The sequence below is a fragment of the Acomys minous genome (genome assembly GCF_964271855.1).
Source record: "Acomys minous genome assembly, chromosome: 5".
Lineage (NCBI taxonomy): Eukaryota > Metazoa > Chordata > Mammalia > Rodentia > Muridae > Acomys > Acomys minous.
The window spans coordinates 3,476,899-3,496,996 of record NC_140494.1 but is presented as its reverse complement, the minus strand read 5'-3'; the positions used below and the strand labels follow the sequence as shown (position 1 = coordinate 3,496,996).

The following is a 20,098-nucleotide window of genomic DNA, read 5'->3' as shown; positions in this document are numbered from 1 at the left end:
TATCATTACCATAGGTAAATATACACATTACCATTCATAGTTATGTGTGTGTGTGTGTGTGTGTGTGTGTGTGTGTGTACTAAGGACAGAAAAATCTAATCTCATCAAACTGCAAGTGTTGAGTGCATTGCTGTTACCTACAGGGAATCAGAACCTTGTCCCCTTGTAATGTGCGAGCTTTATTTCTCTGACTGGCATATCCCACCTTATACTCCAGTACTATAGGCACTTTCAGAATGTGCCTATAAATGAGGTCAAATAGCATTTATCTTTTACTCCAAACCCCATAATTTTGACCATATGAGGACAAATTGCATGGTTTCCTCCTTTTCCATGCCCAGTGAGGGTTGCTTGCTCACTTGTCTGCCAGTAGATGTTTGAATTCCTATGTCTTGGCCACAGTGACCTGGGGTTCTTTGCGGTGTGCTGTGAGAGGGACGGCTACATCCACGGTGGTGACGCGGTGGCTTCGCGTTGTCATCAGCGGAGCTCCCCACGTCTTTCCTTGTGCTCCATTTTCTGTCCTGTTTACAATCGCGGCCCAGTGAGTGTGGTGTGGTGTTACATTGCACATTTCCTTGAACTTGTACTTCCTTGATAACTACTGACACTAATTACTGTGTGCTCATTGGCTAGGAGAATATCTTCCTTGGGAAAAATGTCTGCCCACACCCTTTGCCTTAAACATGAGCTTTAGATAAACAGTAAGTGCCTGTCCTGGTTTATACATGCCTCACACAATATGGAGAGTATATGTGCACTGAAAAACACTGATCATCCGACATTCAGTTTTAACTGGATGTACTCTTTGTTTGACAGATATGAGAAAGAAAGAAAGAAAGAAAGAAAGAAAGAAAGAAAGAAAGAAAGAAAGAAAGAAAACAGCAATGGCATAAAGTGAGGCTTGCATGGATCTAAAATAGTCTATATATTTCACAGTTTTGCACTGAAATAGTTTGGTATATTTTGTGGGTGTTTGGCTGGTGTTCCTGCTTTATTAAAAAATTATAATTTCATTTTGAGATCCTCCAGACAAAATCGTTTGAGCCTCACAGTCTTTGTGCAATGTTATTGGACTCACTTAATGAAATTATAACTCAAGCAAGGTATTTCATTCTGTTGTGGTAAATGAGCTCGGGCAGCAGGAGCTCAGGGAGAGCAAAGCCTTCGCTGTGCTGATCCTCCATGTTTGGTAGAATGAGGGAGGAGCAGGCACCTCATATTAGAGTTATTTATTGTTCCCTTTATGTGAACACTATATTGGTGCCTGTCCCTACTGGAAACAACAGCTGTTAACAGGCTCTGAGATGAATTTCAATGTGATCTCCCCTGGCCTCTGAAAATCTAGTCTAAAGAGAAAACAGGCTCAGCCTTGAAAGAAAAGAGCAAGTTTCTCTTCTGCTTGCCTGGAGGCTAAGGGCAGTTAAACCCACCGGTGAGTGTTTTCATGGGTATCTGCACTCAGATCAAGGTATAAGTGCAAATGGGAATACTGGTACAGGCAGGACTCCTCTGCAATAGCAGGAAGAGACAAGAAGCAAGGTTGAACACGGTGACCCCCACTAAAGCATCCTGCTGCGGGGTGCGGAAGGCTACAGAGGAGAAAAAAGGGGTCCTGTACAGCACAGCAACAAAGCCCTTCTTGGCCAGTGCCCCAAGCAACTTAAGAGGAGATCAGAAGGGCCTCTAATGCAAGGCTGTACTGCAGCAGACAAGGAAAGGTAGCACTGTCATCTGTGGTCCAGATTCACAGTGAAACAGAAGGAGTTGTGCATACGCAGGAGACTCTGTGCCTGAGGGTCCCGAGGGTCTGCTGCAGGGCGTCTCTGGCTGGCTTTCTAGACAGTGGGTGCTGTGTGAACAGCTACTCGCACCTTCTGCAGAAAAGTTTGCTCAGTGGAAGCTTCTAAAATAAGGACCTTTGGCTCACTCCTTCCACTGCTTTTCCAATACCATTTCCCACCTAGAATTTCTTCACCTCTATGTTGAAGAGAGAATTTTTCAGTTGGGCATCTTGGTATACACCAGTAATCCTAGTCTCTGGGAGGCAGAGGTAGAAAGATAGCAAGTTCAAGGCCAGCGTGGGCTAAAGAGTGAGATAGACACACATTGACTAGGACAGGAGGATTGTGGAAAGCCAGCTGCTCCCAGGTCCCTGGAATTCCATGCGTGTCAGACACTTGACTATGCCTAGTATGGTTCAGGCCCTCCACCTGGCCCTGGCCTAATTCCTCCTTCTACTACTTCTATTTATACACTTACTAAGCAGCATGACTGTGGATTTGATAAACCTGTGTGTGTGCGTGTGCGTGTGTGTGTGTGTGTGTGTGTGAGAGAGAGAGAGAGAGAGAGAGAGAGAGAGAGAGAGAGAGAGATTGAGCTTCAGCTTCTACTTTTTACTATGTATTTTTTTTTCCAAGAGCTCAGAGCAAATGTCCCACAGGTGAGAGGGTTGAGAGAATCCTTGGCTTTATTGGCATAATTCTCTCTTAGTTCTGGAATTGTTTTATTCAACTTTGATCCTTCCAGAAATTACCCTATATGGCAGGTGTTAGCCCACCCACCTGTAAGTAGCTGAAGGGTTATTACCTTCAAGACAACTTCTTAATGTTTTCAGGGATGTAGAACAAGAACAGAGAAGATCCCAAAAATAAATAAATAAGTAAGGGAAGAAAGATGGAAATCATAAGGTTTTAAATGGAGTGGAGACAGGAATTTGATAAAAATGCTGCCAGGAACTCAATAAAAAAAATGGAGCCAGAATGAAGTGTCTGCAGTCACGGTGACCCCTCCCACCTCCACTTCCCAACCTCTTGGTAATAAGAACATATGAAAGCATTGGGTTTTTCTGAAACTCGGTGTTGAAAGTGCATCTCCTCTTCTTCTTTCTCTTTCCAGACAAAGTAAGCATACTGTCAACCTTCCTCGCTCCCTTCAAGTACCTAAGTCCTGGCACCACAAACACGGAGGATGAAGACACTCTAAGTAAGCAGCCCCACTTCTCTTACGGAGAGGTCCTCACTCAGTCTGTGCGGGGGTGGGAGTGCCTTTCTCTGCCTCCTTGTAACCATGGCGAGGGGCCTGCTGGTCTTGCCATATAGAAGGTCCTGCTCCCATCTCCAGCTGACCCGTCTTCTTCTATAGTTATATCCTTACCCACGTTTCCATCCTCACCTGCAGCCCCACACTCCCCCTACTCCCGCAGTGACCATGACCCCACCATCACCTAAAGAATGCAGTCCTCGCCCAGAGTCTTGTCCTCACCTGAAGTCCATCTTTACCTGCAGGACCAAACTCTCACAGATATTTATGTTTATCCACAGCCTGTGCCTGCATGTAATTCCCTCATCACCACAGTACCAGCCTTACATGCAATCCGTCCCTCCTGTAGGGCTAAACCTATGCTGAGTCTTCATGGTGGTACCACCTTTAACCGGAATCCTCCCTCATCTCTAGCCCTTCTTCACCTTCAGGACCAAACTCATGCAGAGTCCTGTCCTTGTCCAGAGACTCGTTTTCACCTGGGGTACCATCTTCCTCAGCAGTCCCTCATCCCTGCAGTTGAATCATCGCCAGAAGCTCTATCCTCATTTGGAATTCCACCCTCACTGTGCAGTTCTACCCTTAACTAGAATCCCACCTCCCATTGCGGTCTTTATCTGATACCCCATTCCCGTCTACAGCGGGTGCATGTGGAGTCTCATCCCTGTCCAAAGCTTTGTATCTCACCTACAATCTTAGCACCACCTAGATATCTGCCCTTACCGGAAATCCCAGTCTCATATAACATCTGGTCCTTGTATGGACTTCTGTTCTTATCCGGAGTTCCATCCGCATCTTAAGAATAAGAAGAGACCGTAATGTGTGACCAAGAGCCCCGAGGAATGTAGAGAATAAGCTAGTTTTCTTAGACTCTTCTCTCTCTCTTTTTTTTTTCTTTCCTTCATACTCCTCTTCAATGTTGAAAAAAAAATTTTTTTAAAGGTGGTAGTGTCACAGTGTCTTACAGAACAGATTTCACAGTTGTTCTTTAACAAGAAAAATAGATAACTAAGGGGTTTTTCTATTGAAACGTCTTGAGTTCACGAAGCTGGAGAAGAATGGGACAGCATCATTGGGTGCCTGACATTAGAGCTGGGTTAGCGACGGGGGCTCGTATCCATCTCTTTTGTTTAAATCAATAAGAAGAGCGTAGAATAGAAACTAGAAAAGAGGGGAAAAGGAGAAGGGGGAGAAGAAGAGAAGAGACAAGAATAGAGGAGTGGGGAGGGGAGAGGAGAGGGGAGGGGAGGGGAGGGGAGGGGAGGGGAGGGGAGGGGAGGGGAAGAGAGAGAAAGAGAGGAGGGGAGAGGAGAGGGGAGTGGGGAGGGGAGAGGAGGGGAGGGGAGGGGAGGGGAGAGGAGAGGAGGAAAAAAAGCAGAAGAGAGCAGAGACTTGTGCTCTCCTTACCTGTGGCACAGTGTCAAGCACTTAAAAGAGGAGGCCGAAGATTTCACAAGAACACCTCTCTGCATTTAATATCACCTAACAGATGGGCTTTTTTTTTTTTTTTTTTTTTTTTTTTTTTTTTTGCTCAACTAAAACGAGCTAAGAATGTGCTTGTCATGGGATGGGGAGGAAGCAAGGTGCTGTTGGCGGTTGCTAAGATAATTGGCTGAATCAAGCAAAAACACTGACAGAGATTTCCATGGAAATGTCATCCATGTTGCTGTAAGCTGCTAAGAATCAACACACATTATTATGGGCACCCCTCTCCAGACAGTTGTTAAGGCTATTGGAAGTGGGGGTGTCTCCCTGTAATTAGTCACTTTCCTCGTTTTGTGACAAATGCCAGCAAAAGCAACTGAAGGAAGGAAGGGTTTATTTTGGCTCAGAGTTCAAGGGTCTCGTGGTTGGGGGAGTCATGGCTGCAGAGCAGAAAGTGGCTGGTCCTGTCGCATTCATTGTAAGGCAGCAGATGATGGAAATAGTCAGCTTAGTTTCCTTTTACACTGAGGACTTCAGCTCATGGGATAGCGTCACCCAAATGCAGGGGGAGGAGGGATCTTCCCTCTTTAGTTAAGCCAGTCCAGAAATTCCCCCAGAAATACGCCCAGAAACAGTTCTCCTAGGTGGTTGGGTATAGGCCCTGACAAGTTGACAGTGAACAGCAGCCGTCATACTGCCCTATGTCACTGTCCAAATGTAAAGTTGAGAGTGTCCAAAGGTCAGAACCCGGCCAGATGTTCACAGTCTTCTGCTTGGATATTTTCATTTCTACAGGAAGGGATAGAGAGATGAGGGATACGGGAAGAAATTGACTGGGTTAATTAGAATCAGACTGGAGTTCTTGACCCTGACTTACCGGCTCCCCTCTTAGCAAGGTTTGGGGTTTGAAACAAAACCTTGACATGTCACTGGGTATATCCTTGTATGGTTGTTTGAATTTAAACATTTCCAGATGAGTCAGGTTATTGATAGCTACCTCAGAAGCCTTAAAAAGAGTGAGGTTAAAAAGTATACCGCATGTGCGGAGTTTATTCGGACATGTGAGGAGCTTGAACTCTGCCTTCCTGCTCTCTCCCCGGGAGTCTGGCTGAACCAGGAGGAAAAGAAAGGGGTGTTGGCCAGAGAGCATTTGGAGAGAGAGAAGCAAATGGATTCTAAATACTTTCAGAAACTTGGGAAACTTTGATATGGTGTCCAAATGGCCACTGTCTTAATAAACACAGGACTTGTGTAAAGTCACTGACCTATCCAGTCACACACACACACACACACACACACACACACACACACACACACACACACACATCAGTAGCAACAGCAGCTTCTCCTTTTGGGCAGCTACAGCCTTTGACTCTCTCCTGAGGCTAACACAGTTAAGAAAGCAGGAGCCTGGTTTGGGGGTCAAGGAGTTCTGCAGGCATGTTCACTGTCGGGGGTAAGGAATTATCAGCATGAGATGTCACAGGGTTGGGGAGAGGCAGGGGCCCAGAACTTAAGGAATGTTCAACCAATGATGAGTGATGCTCTCAGTTAAAACCATCTTCCTCTGATTTGGTTTACTGAATAATGGAAAGAAACATACGGAAAAAAAAATACATTCTAATTGTTTATTACCCATTAAAATGCTTTAGAAGTGCTTGGGGGAGCTTTTTTGCTGATTAATGGATTTATCGTGTGTGTGTGTGTGTGTGTGTGTGTGTGTGTGTGTGTGTGTGTGTAAATGCATGTGAGTGTGCATGCATATGTATATGGAAGCCAGAAGAGGATATCGGATGTCTTCCTCCATCTTCCTCCATCTTCCTCTATTTTCTTTCCGTTGTGTGTTATGTTGTGTTTTTTTGATACAATGTCTCTTCACTAAACCTAATGCTACTGTGTCTATCAGGCTATCTGTCAAGCAGTCTCTGGGATCTGCCTTTGTTTATGCCCCAGTGTTGGGGTTACAGACAGCCATGTAAGCCATCCTCTCAGACCTCACTAGCTGCAGTTAATTCATTTAGAAAACTATTTTTATATGTTTGTGTTTGGTACGAGTGTGCCCATGGTGTGAGTGGTATTTACGTTTCTCTATGTATGTGTGGCATGACTGTGTCACGCACATGTCTATAATAGGTGAGAGTGGTATGTACAGTAAATGTACATGTCTGTATACACATGTGTAGTGTCTGTGAACATGTGTGTGGAAGAAAGGGTTGGAGGAAGGACCCTCTTTAGGCCCCATGCCTCATGCCTCTGCCATCCCTAGATATGTTGTGTCTCTGCTGCTCTAATGTAAAGACAGTTCGTGGATAACTATTTACATACTTTCAACTGTTCAAGAATGCTTCCCGGTAGCTACCTAGATCCTGGCCACCTGGAATATATAAAAGCTATTGCCTAGAGCTGTGAGCTTCTCCATTTAAAGAAGTTGTGCAGAAAGACAGAAAACTGTAGTCAGGACACAGCCACCATACACACATTAGGCTTTGCCTACAGAACATTGGCATCCAAGGAGCCAATCAGCAGTAAGCTGGATCCAAGGAGCCAATCAGCAGTTAGCTGGATCTTAACTGGGAGACCCTTTTACAATAGTATGTTTTCAAGGCTTGTCTGCCCCTTACATTCAGCTAGGCTCTGAGAAGGTTTTACCTTTCAACACTGAAAAGCGCATGTCCCTGTCCATCCTGGCCCCACCCCTGCTCAGAAGTTAAGATTTGGCCCAGATTGAATGACAAACAACTGACACCAAGAGTTTCATATTGCCTTTGAGCTCTCCTTGCTAACTATATCTGCTTTCCCAGAATCCTGTGCACACCCGTCACAGCTTCATGGGTTACTCATGACAAGCCTTTGAAGAAGGTATCTTCTACCAGCTGCTCAGTCTGACAAACTGTCGCACCCACAGACAACCAACAAATGCCAAGCGTGTGCTACCTTCTGCACACTTCGGCCTCAGCCTATGTGCCAGGCACCCTACAGTCTAGGCTACCTCCTGCCCCTCTGCACACCGAGTCCACCACACTGCCTGGAGGAAGAACTAGGCTGCCTGCCATTCTGCTGTTGCTAAGCCCTGTCATCTGGGAGGAGCTGCTCTGTTTTTAAAACCAGGGCTGCTTGGCAGCCGAATAACCTTCACCAGAAATAATATTATCTCTTCAAATGTAGCGTAGCGCACTGGATGGCTGGCTCTCCAGAGCCCTCCTGACCCGCAGACATGACGGTGTCATTAGCAGTGATGCATACAATCCCAATGATGCCAAGCCATGAGAGGAAGTCGGGTGTACATAATAACTGGGTAGAAGATTCTGGCCTGCAAAGGAACCAGCAGAGAAGGGGGAGACACAAAAAATAAATCCACAAGCAAGCAAGGCTTCTTAGGAATGATAGCAGTATGGTCCAAGCTAAGACCTGACCGCCACCTTGTCTAACCATTCCTGAATGTCATCAGCCCAGGTCATCAAACTTAACAAATTGCAAATAATGGAGTTATTTGGAAAATAAATATGTAGCCACGGCGATGACAATATACAATTTTTTTTCTTCCTGTCCAAAACACAATTCCTTCATGGACCTTTAAACTTAGCATTATAATTGCCAGCACATTTTGTCAAATGAAATAATGTACTTATAAGGCTTTGGAGAAGAATTCAGGTGTGAGAGAAGCAGAAAAGAAATAATTTCATTTTTCGTTTTCCTATACAGGTGCCTTCCTGACTTAGACATTCTCTTTCAGTACCTGGCGGTCTTCAAAATGCTCATGATTGTTCTATTACTGTTGCTTACGGTATTTGTCTGATGTCATCCGAAGTTATTTGCTTGCTTTTTCCCCCTCTAATTCCCACGATGGAAAAACACGTGTGACTCCCTGAAAGGACCTTATGGAAGTCACAGTTCAGAGACGTCTTCTTTTATGATGTCTTGAACAAGGAGGCGCTTTGCCACTATACCCAGGCAGAAGAATCATGCACGCTGAGGCCATGCGTGAGGTCTCCTTGGGAGAGAGTTTCATCAGGAAAGGATTTGGGACCCAAATTAGGGATGGTCTGGGACGATTTGAGTGACACTATGCGTCGGGTGGGGGTGGAGGTCACTATCTTTCATCCCAGAGCTATTGTGTTATTCTGCTCCCCCTCTCTGCATCCTCAGCTTCCTGGGGCAGGTCTGACACACTCGTCAATACGCACTTGCATATACACATATATGTGTATCTGTGACAAGATCACCCAAGGTCTAATCTACTCTCTCATCCAACAAGCACACACTGATCAAAGCCCAGGTGCCTCCAGGACTGATCAGAGAAAAGAATAAAGATCATGTTATTCTTGGAAGGGAGAGCAGCCACCTAGTGGGAAGAACAAGAGTGGGTAGGAAGTCCTCACATCCTTTCACAGCCCAAGTATGTACGTAAATGCCCAGAGCAAGAACCCAAAGGCAGGGCTGGGAATTGACAGCACACTGTTTACACAACCCTCCACATTTGCTTGTAGGGTACAGGGATGCCCCCCTCTACTCCCCAAGCATGAACCTTCAAAAAGTAGCTCTTCAAGTCTATGTTTAAAAGCCAGAGATATTTTTTTTTGATCTCCTGACTTTTTAAATCTGGTGATTATTATACATAACAATTGGGTGCATAAAACCTATTAACTAAATGGAGAAAAAAATGAACATAATTTCCCGGGTCAGAGAAGGGGAGTGAGCATATTTAATGCCTTCTCTGTGAAGAGAAAAAAAAATATGAAAGTGTCGTGTCAGAGTTAGAACTGTGAAGAGCCCACAGAAACGGCAGTAGCAAAATGCCCCCATGCCCCTGGCACCTAGGTATGATCTTGGCTGTGGTTGGATGTGCGTATCTGCAGGCAATATTAAAGTCAGGAAGGGTCCTTCTGTCTCCAACCTTGTCACAAGAGGAGCGTTACCAGAGTCCGTGTTGCTCCCACTGACAGAAAGGGGCCCAAGAAGAAAAGATGAATGGATATACAGGCAGCGCAGTCAGCTCTCATGGGAGTGAGTGTTTGCCTTGTCGAGCAAAGGAAGAGACCAGAGATGTGTTTTGTTCTCCTAGGAAGCCGGTGCTGTTCTTTGGCTCACATTTCTAGGTAATACAATGAATATCTCCCATCAATCACAGCAGAGAAATCAGAGAACCATTAACCCTTCTCTCTGGAACATCCTGGAATTTCTAGGGAAGTGGATGGGAGTCACCAGCAAATAAAATAGTCAGGAAGAGAAGCTGGACTGGACATAGAGAGAAGCAGGGGCCATCAGTGCTTCCCTGCTACTCCTGAAAGTGTCTCTATCGTGGCCATTTTACTAAGCCTGATAGGTAGGAAATAGATAGACGGTAGATAGATGGATAGATAGATAGATAGGTAGGTAGATAGATAGATAGATAGGTAGATAGATAGATAGATAGATAGATAGATAGATAGATAGATAGATAGATAATAGATAATTTCTATATTCACTTAATTCATACCCACCCAACTGATGAGTAAAATATTCATTTTCTATCATTTAAGGAAATGAAGCTTAATAAATTAAAATTTAAAATAAAAGAAATGAAGCTTACACCGAGTGATCTAATATTCCAACAAGCATAAAAAAACAAAAGCGTCTGTTTGGCTCTAGCCCCTGTGGAGTGGCCACTGGACCTCCACACACGCTAAGGGTCCTCACATTGAGGACAGAGACCACAGCATAAGCCTAGATGTTCTGAAGTGCTCGCTGGACTCTGGGGATCAGTTGACCAAAGCGTTTTGCATTGGTAATATCACCATGGTAATGTCATCCTGGAGAGTCTACCTTGTATCTGAAATAGGGACCAAATTCTATACTTTTTAATTAACAACAACTAATCACTGATGATTAAAAAAGGAGCTCACAGACCCAGGCAGATAGTTGGTGTCATTGTGCTTTACCGTACATGCTGGGAGCACCTGTCACCCCAACGCTGGAGAGGCAGAAACAGGAGGAGCCCTGACCAGCCACCCTAGCCTACTTGAAAAGTTCCAGCTCCAGGTGAAGGGCCTGTCTCAAGTGGAAAGTGCACCCCACATCAGCCTTTGGCCTCCACACTTGTGCACACACACAAAAAGAAAGAAAGAAAGAACCTCACAGCCCAGTCTAGTAATCAAAGTTTATATGAAGAGTTCCAACTACAGCAATAGCAAGATATTGAGAATCACAGTAGGGGAGCAAATAAAAGGGATTTCGCCTCATGTATAGAGCAAAAACGCTTTCTGAGTTTGGTTCTCTAAGATACAGCAGAGGTCATCTGATATGCTGGCCACCATAATCACACTGGCACGCTTATTAAATCCCCACATTGTAAGAAATCAATAAGAAATTAGAAGGCTCCAAGCAAGTTTCTAGGCAATCTGATGTGGGGATTTGGGAATTGTTTTGTTTGCTCTTTATTTTCCATTTTGAGTTCGGTTTGGGGGAAAATCACATGGTTTAATCTAATGTACACTCCACCTTGGCTGGAAATACCCTAAATGACAGGGCACATTGCTGTGCACATACCCAGAGCACACAGCGATTAACACGAACGGTTGAGGTTTAGCATTTGCTATCTGAAACGTAATTATTTTTGCTGAGATCCATAACAAATGAATGCTGCATGGCTATAACTTAGAAAGTACTCAGATTCACACTTTTGAACAAACTAACCTCCCCAAGCCTAATGGCTTTTTAGTAACAAATTGATAGAGATAGCAGTAAGCCCATTTCACAATTTAGAAAATTAGACTGAGAGGCCGAGATGGCTTTCAGTGCAGAGCCCAGTGCCCCCCACTGGAGCACCCTCGCAAGGGCTGTTTGGGCTTCTTTATAAAGCCATGATGATAGTTACAACCGATGGGTTAGCCCTGAGCTAAGAGGAGGTTAGAGCACATGCTGAAAAGAACGTCTTCAAATGTCAGGACACCTCTGGAAGGCACCTGATTTTCAAAGGCATCCTTTGTGACTGAGAAATTGTACTTTCTTCTTCATTATCCTCCAACAACAGTGCCATAAACTGAGGGGTGAGGAGTGCTGTGGTGATTCTGGCAGGTCTCCACCTGTGTGGTTTTTCAGGCTGCGTGAGAGAAACAGGTCCATGCATCAGCAGCCAGCCAGGCATTCAGAGTCTGTGTTGAAGCTGTAGGTTCACTGGAAAATTCACCCGGAGTTTCCACTTGCTTAATGAGAGAACACACACACACACACACACACACACACACACACACACACACTCACTCACTCTCTGACACCTGCCAGAGTTGAGAGTTCCAAGCCCCTGAGAGCATGTGTAAGGTATTGAAAGAAACCTGGGCATGCTTCTGCCTAGGCCAGCCCAGCCCCAGGACTCATCACACATATGGGGTGGACTTGGTTCCATTACATCCAGATGGCCTGGGGAGGGACATTAATTTGCAAAGGCCAAGAAAATGTCACAACCCTTCTGCATCCATAAAATCAACTTACAGCCACTGCATGGATGAGTACAAAGTGAGGTTCCTAGGGTTACACCCCACCTTAAACACAACACAGCATGCAGACTCTGTAGATTAATTATTCCAACCCCTTAAGCCTCAGTTTCCCTCTGCCTGCTTATAATACTAGCCACTAACAATATCAGCTGGCAGGAGCCAGTAGAATATGGCAGACTATTCACAGCCATAACCCTTGGGCTTTAATAATGCACTTTCAGGTTTGGCATTCCAGAAGCACATACCCTGGCAACGTGCACCAGGGCCTAAGTAGCATCATGGCAGTTCACAACTGGGACTCTCCAAAGAGAACAGCTTTATTAGAGAACACTCATCTAAGGTGGCTAGTCCTAAATCGTCTTTAAACTCACCTATCAGTCATAGTTACAAGTTATAGTTATGAATACATAGCATTCAAGCTGCACAAGAGAAGCAGCCAGCATGGGTCAATCGCCAGTGTCTATTTTGAAGCTGAGGGGGGGAGGTCACTGGAAAATTCACACACACACACACACACACACACACACACACACGTGCAAGAATCTTAGAGAAACCTGGACATGGTCATGGTTCTGCCTAGCCAGATCAGCCTTGGGACCCATATATGTGTGTGTGTGTGTGTGTGTGTGTGTGTGTGTGTGTGTGTGTGTGTGTACATATGTATATATACATTATATGCTTTGCTAAACTTACTTTGCTTTTTTTTTTTCAAAAGAAATAAAATGGCGGATCAACAAGTTGTTTCAAGTGGTAAAGGTGCTTGCCACCAAGCCTAATGACCCAAGTTTAATCTTTGGGACCCAGATGGTTAAAAAAAGAGAACTGACTCCTGCAAGTTGTCCTCTGATGTGCACACACACACACACACACACACACACACACACACACACACACACACGCAAGCATGCATGATATAATTTTTTTGTAAGAAAGAAAATGTTACAAGTACAAATAAAGTCACACTTTGACCTCCTATTTCCTTCCTTCCCTCCACCTCCTCTGGGAGATAGGAATGTGTCTTTGTGGTGTAACTGCCCCGAGTATTCTTATGACATACACGGATGCTGTTCCTAAGTATTCTTACAACATACACAGATGCTACTCCACCCAATGGAGCATTCTGCATTTTGTCATCTAGCATTATGTTGATGAGATTTCTTTAGGTTGAAGCATAAAGAACCCACTAAGATATAATTGTTGTATTAGTCTGCTGTTTGAGTCTACCACGACTTAATCATTCCTCTAGATATGGGAAGTCAGGGATTTCCTACATTGTCAACTTTTTTAAAGAAATGCTACAATGAACATCATTGTTAATCTCAGTTCTAGGACGTGCCCCTAACGATATAATTACTGAGTAGGCAGTGTTTCTTGGCAGTCGGTAAGTGTCACTAAATTTTTTAAAAAGGAATTAATTGTGCCTGTGTGCATTAGAACTGATTTGTGGGTGCAAATCCTTAGACACACACACTAGCATTTTGGTCTGTCATACATGTTTGCCTGGCTAAGACGGGAAGGAAATCAGAGGCAGTAACCCAAGGGTTCCTGCTGTCCTGCAGGAGAAAGGAAGCCCCAGACTTGTAGCTCAGCCATATGGCTCTCTTGGAACCATTTTCTAGCTTGCTATATCAACATGTGGCATGTTTATTGGGAGGGACAAAGGACTTCTAGGAAGTGACCTTGGTTAGGAAGTTCCAGTGATTGTGGCAGAGATGCCCAAGAAACCACATTTTAGATAAAGTGTCAAATGCACCTTTGATTGCCTCCCCACCGCTTGTCTCTTCCGGGATGGGGCTGGAGGGTCAGGCTCAGGGCCCTGAGACCTCATCAGACTCTCGGCTCTATAAACCAGCATGCCTGAGGCCCAGCAACTGTCCTGACCTGGACAGGTGACATGCAGGTGTTTGGGAAGACAGCTGCTCCTCTACCTCATTGGCTTTCACCTGTGTCCTCTGCAGAGGTCTCAGGTGATACAACTCTCAAATTCTGGATGTGAAGAAGGAGATGGGATTTGGGGCCTAACACAAGGAAGCATCACATCAGCAAAGCACTACACACACACACACACACACACACACACACATACACACACACACACACACAAAAACACACCTCAGGCAACAACCACTGTGCTTAGGGCCCTGGCAGCGTGTAGGGAGGGAAGGTGCTCATCGTTTCGAGAAGGCCTCTCTGACTTCTGCTGTTGGCGGGAACCGTAGAGACCAGGACTACTCACTCATCTTTGATGTTCAGAGATAATGGGCACTGAGGAGATAGAGGCCTTGTAGGTGACATCACGGCTCATACTAACAGACAGCAGGCTGTGAGGCCATGCCTGGAACACATTCCTTGCCTGTCTCTTCCTCACATCTTCTCAATCCTGGCTTTTGTGAGAACTGCCCATTGTTGGAGGCCTCCCCACCCCTACCCCGCCCCCACTACGTAGGCAAATGTTCCCCGACTGCCTTTCCTTTGTAACTTGCAGGAGCCATTACAGCACCTTTCCCCAGACATGGCTGGAGGTTCTGATGTTGGACTCCCAGCCTTACAGGGCCACCATTAACAACAGTCTCTGTCATTAGTGGTGACCTGCCAGTGCCCTGGGTCATGACTAATTTGTTCTCACCTCCAGGTACCAGCAGTGCTGAAGTGAAGGAAAACCGAAATGTGAGCAACCTGGGGAGCAGGCCCCTGCCCACGGGAGACTGGGCCAGAGGCAGCACACCCAGCGTTAAAAGGAAAAGGCCGCTGGAGGAAGGAAACGGGGGACATTTCTGCAAACTCCAGGTGATCTGGAAGAAGCTCTCCTGGTCTATGACACCCAAGAACGCGCTCGTCCAGCTGCACGAGCTGAAGCCGGGGCTACAGTACCGGATGGTATCACAGACTGGCCCAGTGCACGCCCCAGTTTTCGCCGTGGCTGTCGAAGTAAACGGGCTCACATTTGAAGGCACGGGGCCTACTAAGAAGAAGGCCAAGATGCGGGCAGCGGAGATGGCCCTGAAGTCTTTCGTGCAGTTCCCCAATGCCTTCCAGGCCCACCTGGCCATGGGCAGTAGTACCAGTCCGTGCACCGACTTCACGTCTGACCAGGCCGATTTCCCAGACACGTTGTTCAAGGAGTTTGAACCATCCTCAAGAAAAGAGGACTTCCCGGGCTGTCGTCCTGTTGACACTGAGTTTCTGTCCTCCGCCTACCGGCGAGGACGACTGCTCTACCACACACTGGACCTAGTGGGCCAGGCTCTGCCTGACAGGTCCAGGCTGGCTCCCGGGGCTCTGGGGGAGAAGAACCCTGTAGTGGTTCTGAATGAGTTACGCTCAGGTCTGCGGTACGTGTGCCTCTCGGAAACAGCCGAGAAGCCCCGAGTCAAGAGCTTTGTCATGGCTGTGTGCGTGGACGGGAGGACGTTCGAAGGCTCTGGACGCAGCAAGAAGCTGGCCAAGGGTCAGGCAGCACAAGCTGCCTTGCAGGCCCTCTTCGACATCCGGCTGCCTGGTCACATACCCAGCAGGAGTAAAAACAACCTCTTGCCACAGGTGAGACTTGTTGGGTAGCTGCCTGCCAGGTGGAAAGATGGATGTGAGTTGGGATACTCTCGCCGTGATGGGGAAATAGGCCTGCCCCTCTCCCGGAGTGGCCTTAAGCAGAGGGTAGCAAAGCACTGGCCGTCTCGAAAAAGCCCTTTCCTAAGCATACAGAGGGAAATTGCTGGGGTTTGTGGATAGAGAATCACGGGAATGTTAAGAAAGCAAAGGGGATGATCAACACAGCAACTGAGGAAAAGTAATGAGAGAACTCGTGAACCAGGCAGCTTTCTCAATGGTGGAATCAACCGCTAAGGAGGAAAGACAACCAGGGTCACAGGAAACAAGCGGAGACAGTAGTCCGCAGGGTCTTCCGTGCCCACCATGAAGGCCAGGCTGCAGGAAAGGCAGGATTCCGTTGCCAGGCCCTGCAGTAACTTAGAAAATGAAGAGCCAAGAAGCACAAGTGTGTTGGTTGGTGGTCTGGGATGAGTTTCTAGTCAGTTACTCTGGGCAAAGCACGATGGGAAACTGTCTTGTGAGGAGTGGCCAGGACCTCTATAACTATGGTTTCCAACCAGGTGGACACTTCTGCAATAAGACACTAGCACAGACCAAGAGTCCTGTGTAGAAAAACTTGCTGGAAGGCAGAGGACGTTAGAAATGAGAATTAGGGCCCTGCAGATACGATCCAATTGGTCTAGTGCTTACTGAGCATGCGTGAAGCCATGAGTTAAGTCCCCAGCACAGCATGGACCAGGATTGGTGGTGCAGGTAGAGGCAAAAGGATACAGAGTTCAAGGTTATCTTCAGCTACATAGTAACTTCAAGGTCATCCTCGAATGTATGAGAAAGAAAGAGAGGAAGGGAGGGAGGGAAGGAGGGAAGGAGGGAGGAAGGAAGAAAGGAAGGAAGGAAGGAAATATTTCTTCCAGTTTTTCCAATACAATGAGGGGTCTTCTTACATTTTTTTTCTTTGCCTGGTGATACGGGGGTTCAAACCCAAAGACATTTGCATGTTTAAAAAATGGTGTCCCCCCTCTCCGAGCTGTACCTCCAGCCCTGTGGGTCTGCTTTCTTACTAGAGGTTACCTTCACTTGTTTAAGATGCCTTTGTAGCTCTGCCTGTGTGTCAAGAACTATTACCACACCACTTAAAACAACCTTATTCTGCCAAGTTTTATAATTGCTTATTTATGCAAATTATCTTTTCTCTTATCATTCTGAGACTTATTTGTAGGTCTCTCTAATGTAGTCGATACAGAAAATTATTTTTATTCATTTTGGGCATCAATCAAGGAAAGAAACACTTTACATAGTTAAAAGGCACTTAGCCCCATGTGGAATTCATCATAAGTACTTAATAGCTATGAGTTATTGCTGTGATCACCACCATCATGACATCACAACACCTGGAATAGAATCCCTTACTTTGCCTTGAGAGAGAAAGAACCTGTAAAAGAGTTTGGAGTGTTATCACAACCCAGGTAATGCTCAGGAAGATGTGTGGAGAGCATAAAGGGATCTTCACCTTGAATAATGACTGGGAAGAGCATCCATCCGTTCATTCATTCACTCATTCCTCATTTATTTGACTCTAAACAGGCACGGGGTAAACACCACAACAGATGTTCTTTGTGTATGTGCACATGTGTGCATTTGCAACATATGCATGTGTATGTGTTTGGGGGGGTACATGTGTGGGTGCTCACACACATGCGTGTGCATGCATGGAGAGGCATGTCAGAGGTCAATGTAGGATGTTCTATCCCTTTCCGCCTTTTTATCTATGTTTATTTTTAATTGTGGGTATGTGTAGAGGAGGTATGCACATGGCTTCAGTGGTCCCAAGTCCAAAAGAGGGGCTCAGATCCCCTCAACCTGGAGTTATAGGCAGTGGCGAGCCACCTGATGTGGGTGCCGGGAACGGAGCTCTCTACAACAGTGGCATGCACTCTTCACTGCTGAGCCATCTTTCCAGCCCTTCCACCATGAGTCTCTCATCAAACCTGGAGCTCATCAATTTGGCAGGACCAGCTGGCCAGCATTCCCCAGTGATCCATCCATCTCTAGCGAACAAGAGCTTGGGTCACAGGCACGTGCTGCCACTCCCTGCTTTTAGCGTGGATGCTGATGATCCAAACGTGGGTCCCCATGCTTGCAGAACGTGCACTGTAGAGACTGAGCCATCTTCCTGGCCCTACAGTGTCCTGTTTTTTTTTTTTTCACAAATCTTGGGTGAGGGAAAATATAAACTATGGATAATAAGTCCCAGTTGAGGGATGGTGGGTTTTCCTGCCCTGTCTACCATCTATTTGCTCACTTCACACCGCACACTGATTGCACACGGGTGGGAGGAAGTAAACCGTAAACCTCACCAGTCTTGTCCTTCAGCTTGTGCTTGAATAAATGCATAGTCCCACTGAGAACAAAGTGCTATAGAAAGAAGCAAGAACAATTTCTTTTTATTTATTTACTTATTTATTCATTCATATTACATCTCAATGGTTATCCCATCCCTTCTATCCTCCCATTCCTCCCTCCCTCCCATTTTCCCCTTACTCCCCTCCCCTATGACTGTGACTGAGGGGGACCTCCTCCCCCTGTATATGCTCATAGGGTATCAAGTCTCTTCTTGGTAGCCTGCTATCCTTCCCCTGAGTGCCACTGGGCCTCCCCATCCAGGAGACATGGTCAAATATGGGGCACCAGAGTTCATGTGAAAGTCAGTCCCCACTCTTCACTCATCTGTAGAGAATGTCCTGTCCCTTGGCTAGATCTGGGTAGGGGTTCAAGGGACATGTCCCATGGAAGAACAATTCCTAAATCCATGCCTGTGCATTTACTAGGAAGGAACTCTATGGCCTTATTTCCTCTCTTTTATGTCTCTTTGTCTTTGTGTTTTTCTGACTTCCTCCCATTCTACCTTCCTGCTGCTACATGGAGTCAAACTTGCAGAACAGCCATGGGAGCACTCTCCTCCCTACTGCCTGGGCTCAGGCTGGGCAGAAGAAGGAGCCCCTTATGAGACTGTCCGTGGGTTCTAGCATGACCTTTATCAGCTCATGTCTCCTGCCACCATTTTGGAGGAGACCCCGTTAGTGATTCTGGGCATGCCCCTGTCATTGTTTTACCCTGCCCCAGCCTGGTGCCACTTTGCAGAAAGGCTGGAGCCACCCTCAAGACCCCCAGACAGGCCTGGGATTATCTATTTACTAGGGCACACCGCCCCCCCTGCTTTCTGCTTCCTACTGTGTGAAATTGAAGGACATCAGTGAGCTCTATGTGTGATGCCTTCCTCTTTCATGTTGTCAACTCTGAGCTCTCACGATGGAGAAGCCAGGCAGTGCTACTACTTTGTAATAGTCATTTGACCCCAGAATGCAGCACATCCGTTAAAGCCACGGCTGCTAAATTATTTTTCTCTGACAGCCTGCTAACCACTCCGACTGGATGATGAAGGGCGCGGAGCGTCTCGAGGGTTGCGGGCCATTCATCACACCACCGCAGCGCAGCCACGCCAGGGGCTCATTTTCCTCTTGCCTCAGCCCCCTTGGAAAGTGCACCCTGTAGCTGGGTGGGGGCCAATGCAATGGAAATTGGGGCTGATGGAATTAAAAGCCTGTGCTAGACAGGGTCCAAGTTCAGGGGAGAAAATGTGAAAATAAACTATCCCAAGGATCACCATAAATGCGGTTCTGTCTTCCTGCTCAGCCTTTCCTTGCAGGAACTGTGTCATCGTCAAGCCACTGTCATACATTATGGGGGCCTCTCTCTATAGATCACAGAAGTCCTGTGGAACACTGTGGAGCCCTTGCTACGTGTAATGCAGCCTCTGTTTCCACATCCTGAGGCCCTCACTCATAGATCATAGAAACCCCATCTATATGGGTCATAGAAACTCTATGCACAAATTATGTACCCCTGTCTACACCTCATAGGACTCCCCACCTATATATCCAAATCCTTCATTATGAAACTTCAGAAAAGCTATTATCTATTAGTTGCAGAATTCCCTGTCTTATACACCATGAGCCCCTGTCTATAAATTAGGGAATTATTCATATACATGCCAAAAAAAAGCCTTTTTCCTGTACCTTGTGGGCTACAATCTATTTGTCAGGGATCACCCATCTGACCATCTAAGGAACACAGAGTCCTCCACTTACGCTCCATGGATTTCCCTCCTTGACTATATATGTATCACAAAGACTATACTTTCTTCCTTCTAGGATGCTCAAACAAGCACTTTGTTCCAAAGGCACCTTGACTCTACATTTTCAGGTCTCTAGACATGTGTCCTTTTGTGACCCTTGTCTGACTGAGCTACTAGCACTGCCATGGTACAGCAAACCAAACATCTCCACAAAACCTGGCTTCTCAGAACAAAGAACTTCCCACCTCCCCTGAGCAAGGACAATTCTTCCATAGTTTGCTTTGCTAACCTGAAGCAGTGCAGTTTCTAGAACACCATTACTTAATGTGGTCTACCCAAGTCCCCCTGTTCTGCCCTACCTGGGACAGTCTCAATTGTGCAGGGTGGCAGAGACCCACATGTTGCTCCATAGCAGATGACTAGATGTAGTTTCTTCAATGCTTTAACCAAAGACTAGTGTTACAAACAAGGCTTC

The 20,098-nt window shown here is 46.2% G+C and overlaps 1 protein-coding gene across 5 annotated transcripts in view; it reads left to right on the top strand.

The window, feature by feature from the left end:
- The window catches only part of ADARB2 (adenosine deaminase RNA specific B2 (inactive)), a 542,249-nt gene that overhangs the window by 339,923 nt on the left and 182,228 nt on the right, over window positions 1-20,098 (top strand). For 4 of the 5 annotated variants that reach the window (XM_084782133.1, XM_084782132.1, XM_084782136.1 and 1 more), the window contains 2 exons: window positions 2,899-2,985; window positions 14,572-15,479. In XM_084782133.1, the coding sequence (XP_084638259.1) occupies window positions 2,899-2,985; window positions 14,572-15,479 (995 nt within the window). The remainder of the gene's footprint in view (window positions 1-2,898; window positions 2,986-14,571; window positions 15,480-20,098) is intronic. The other variant, XM_084782135.1, reaches the window with a different exon arrangement.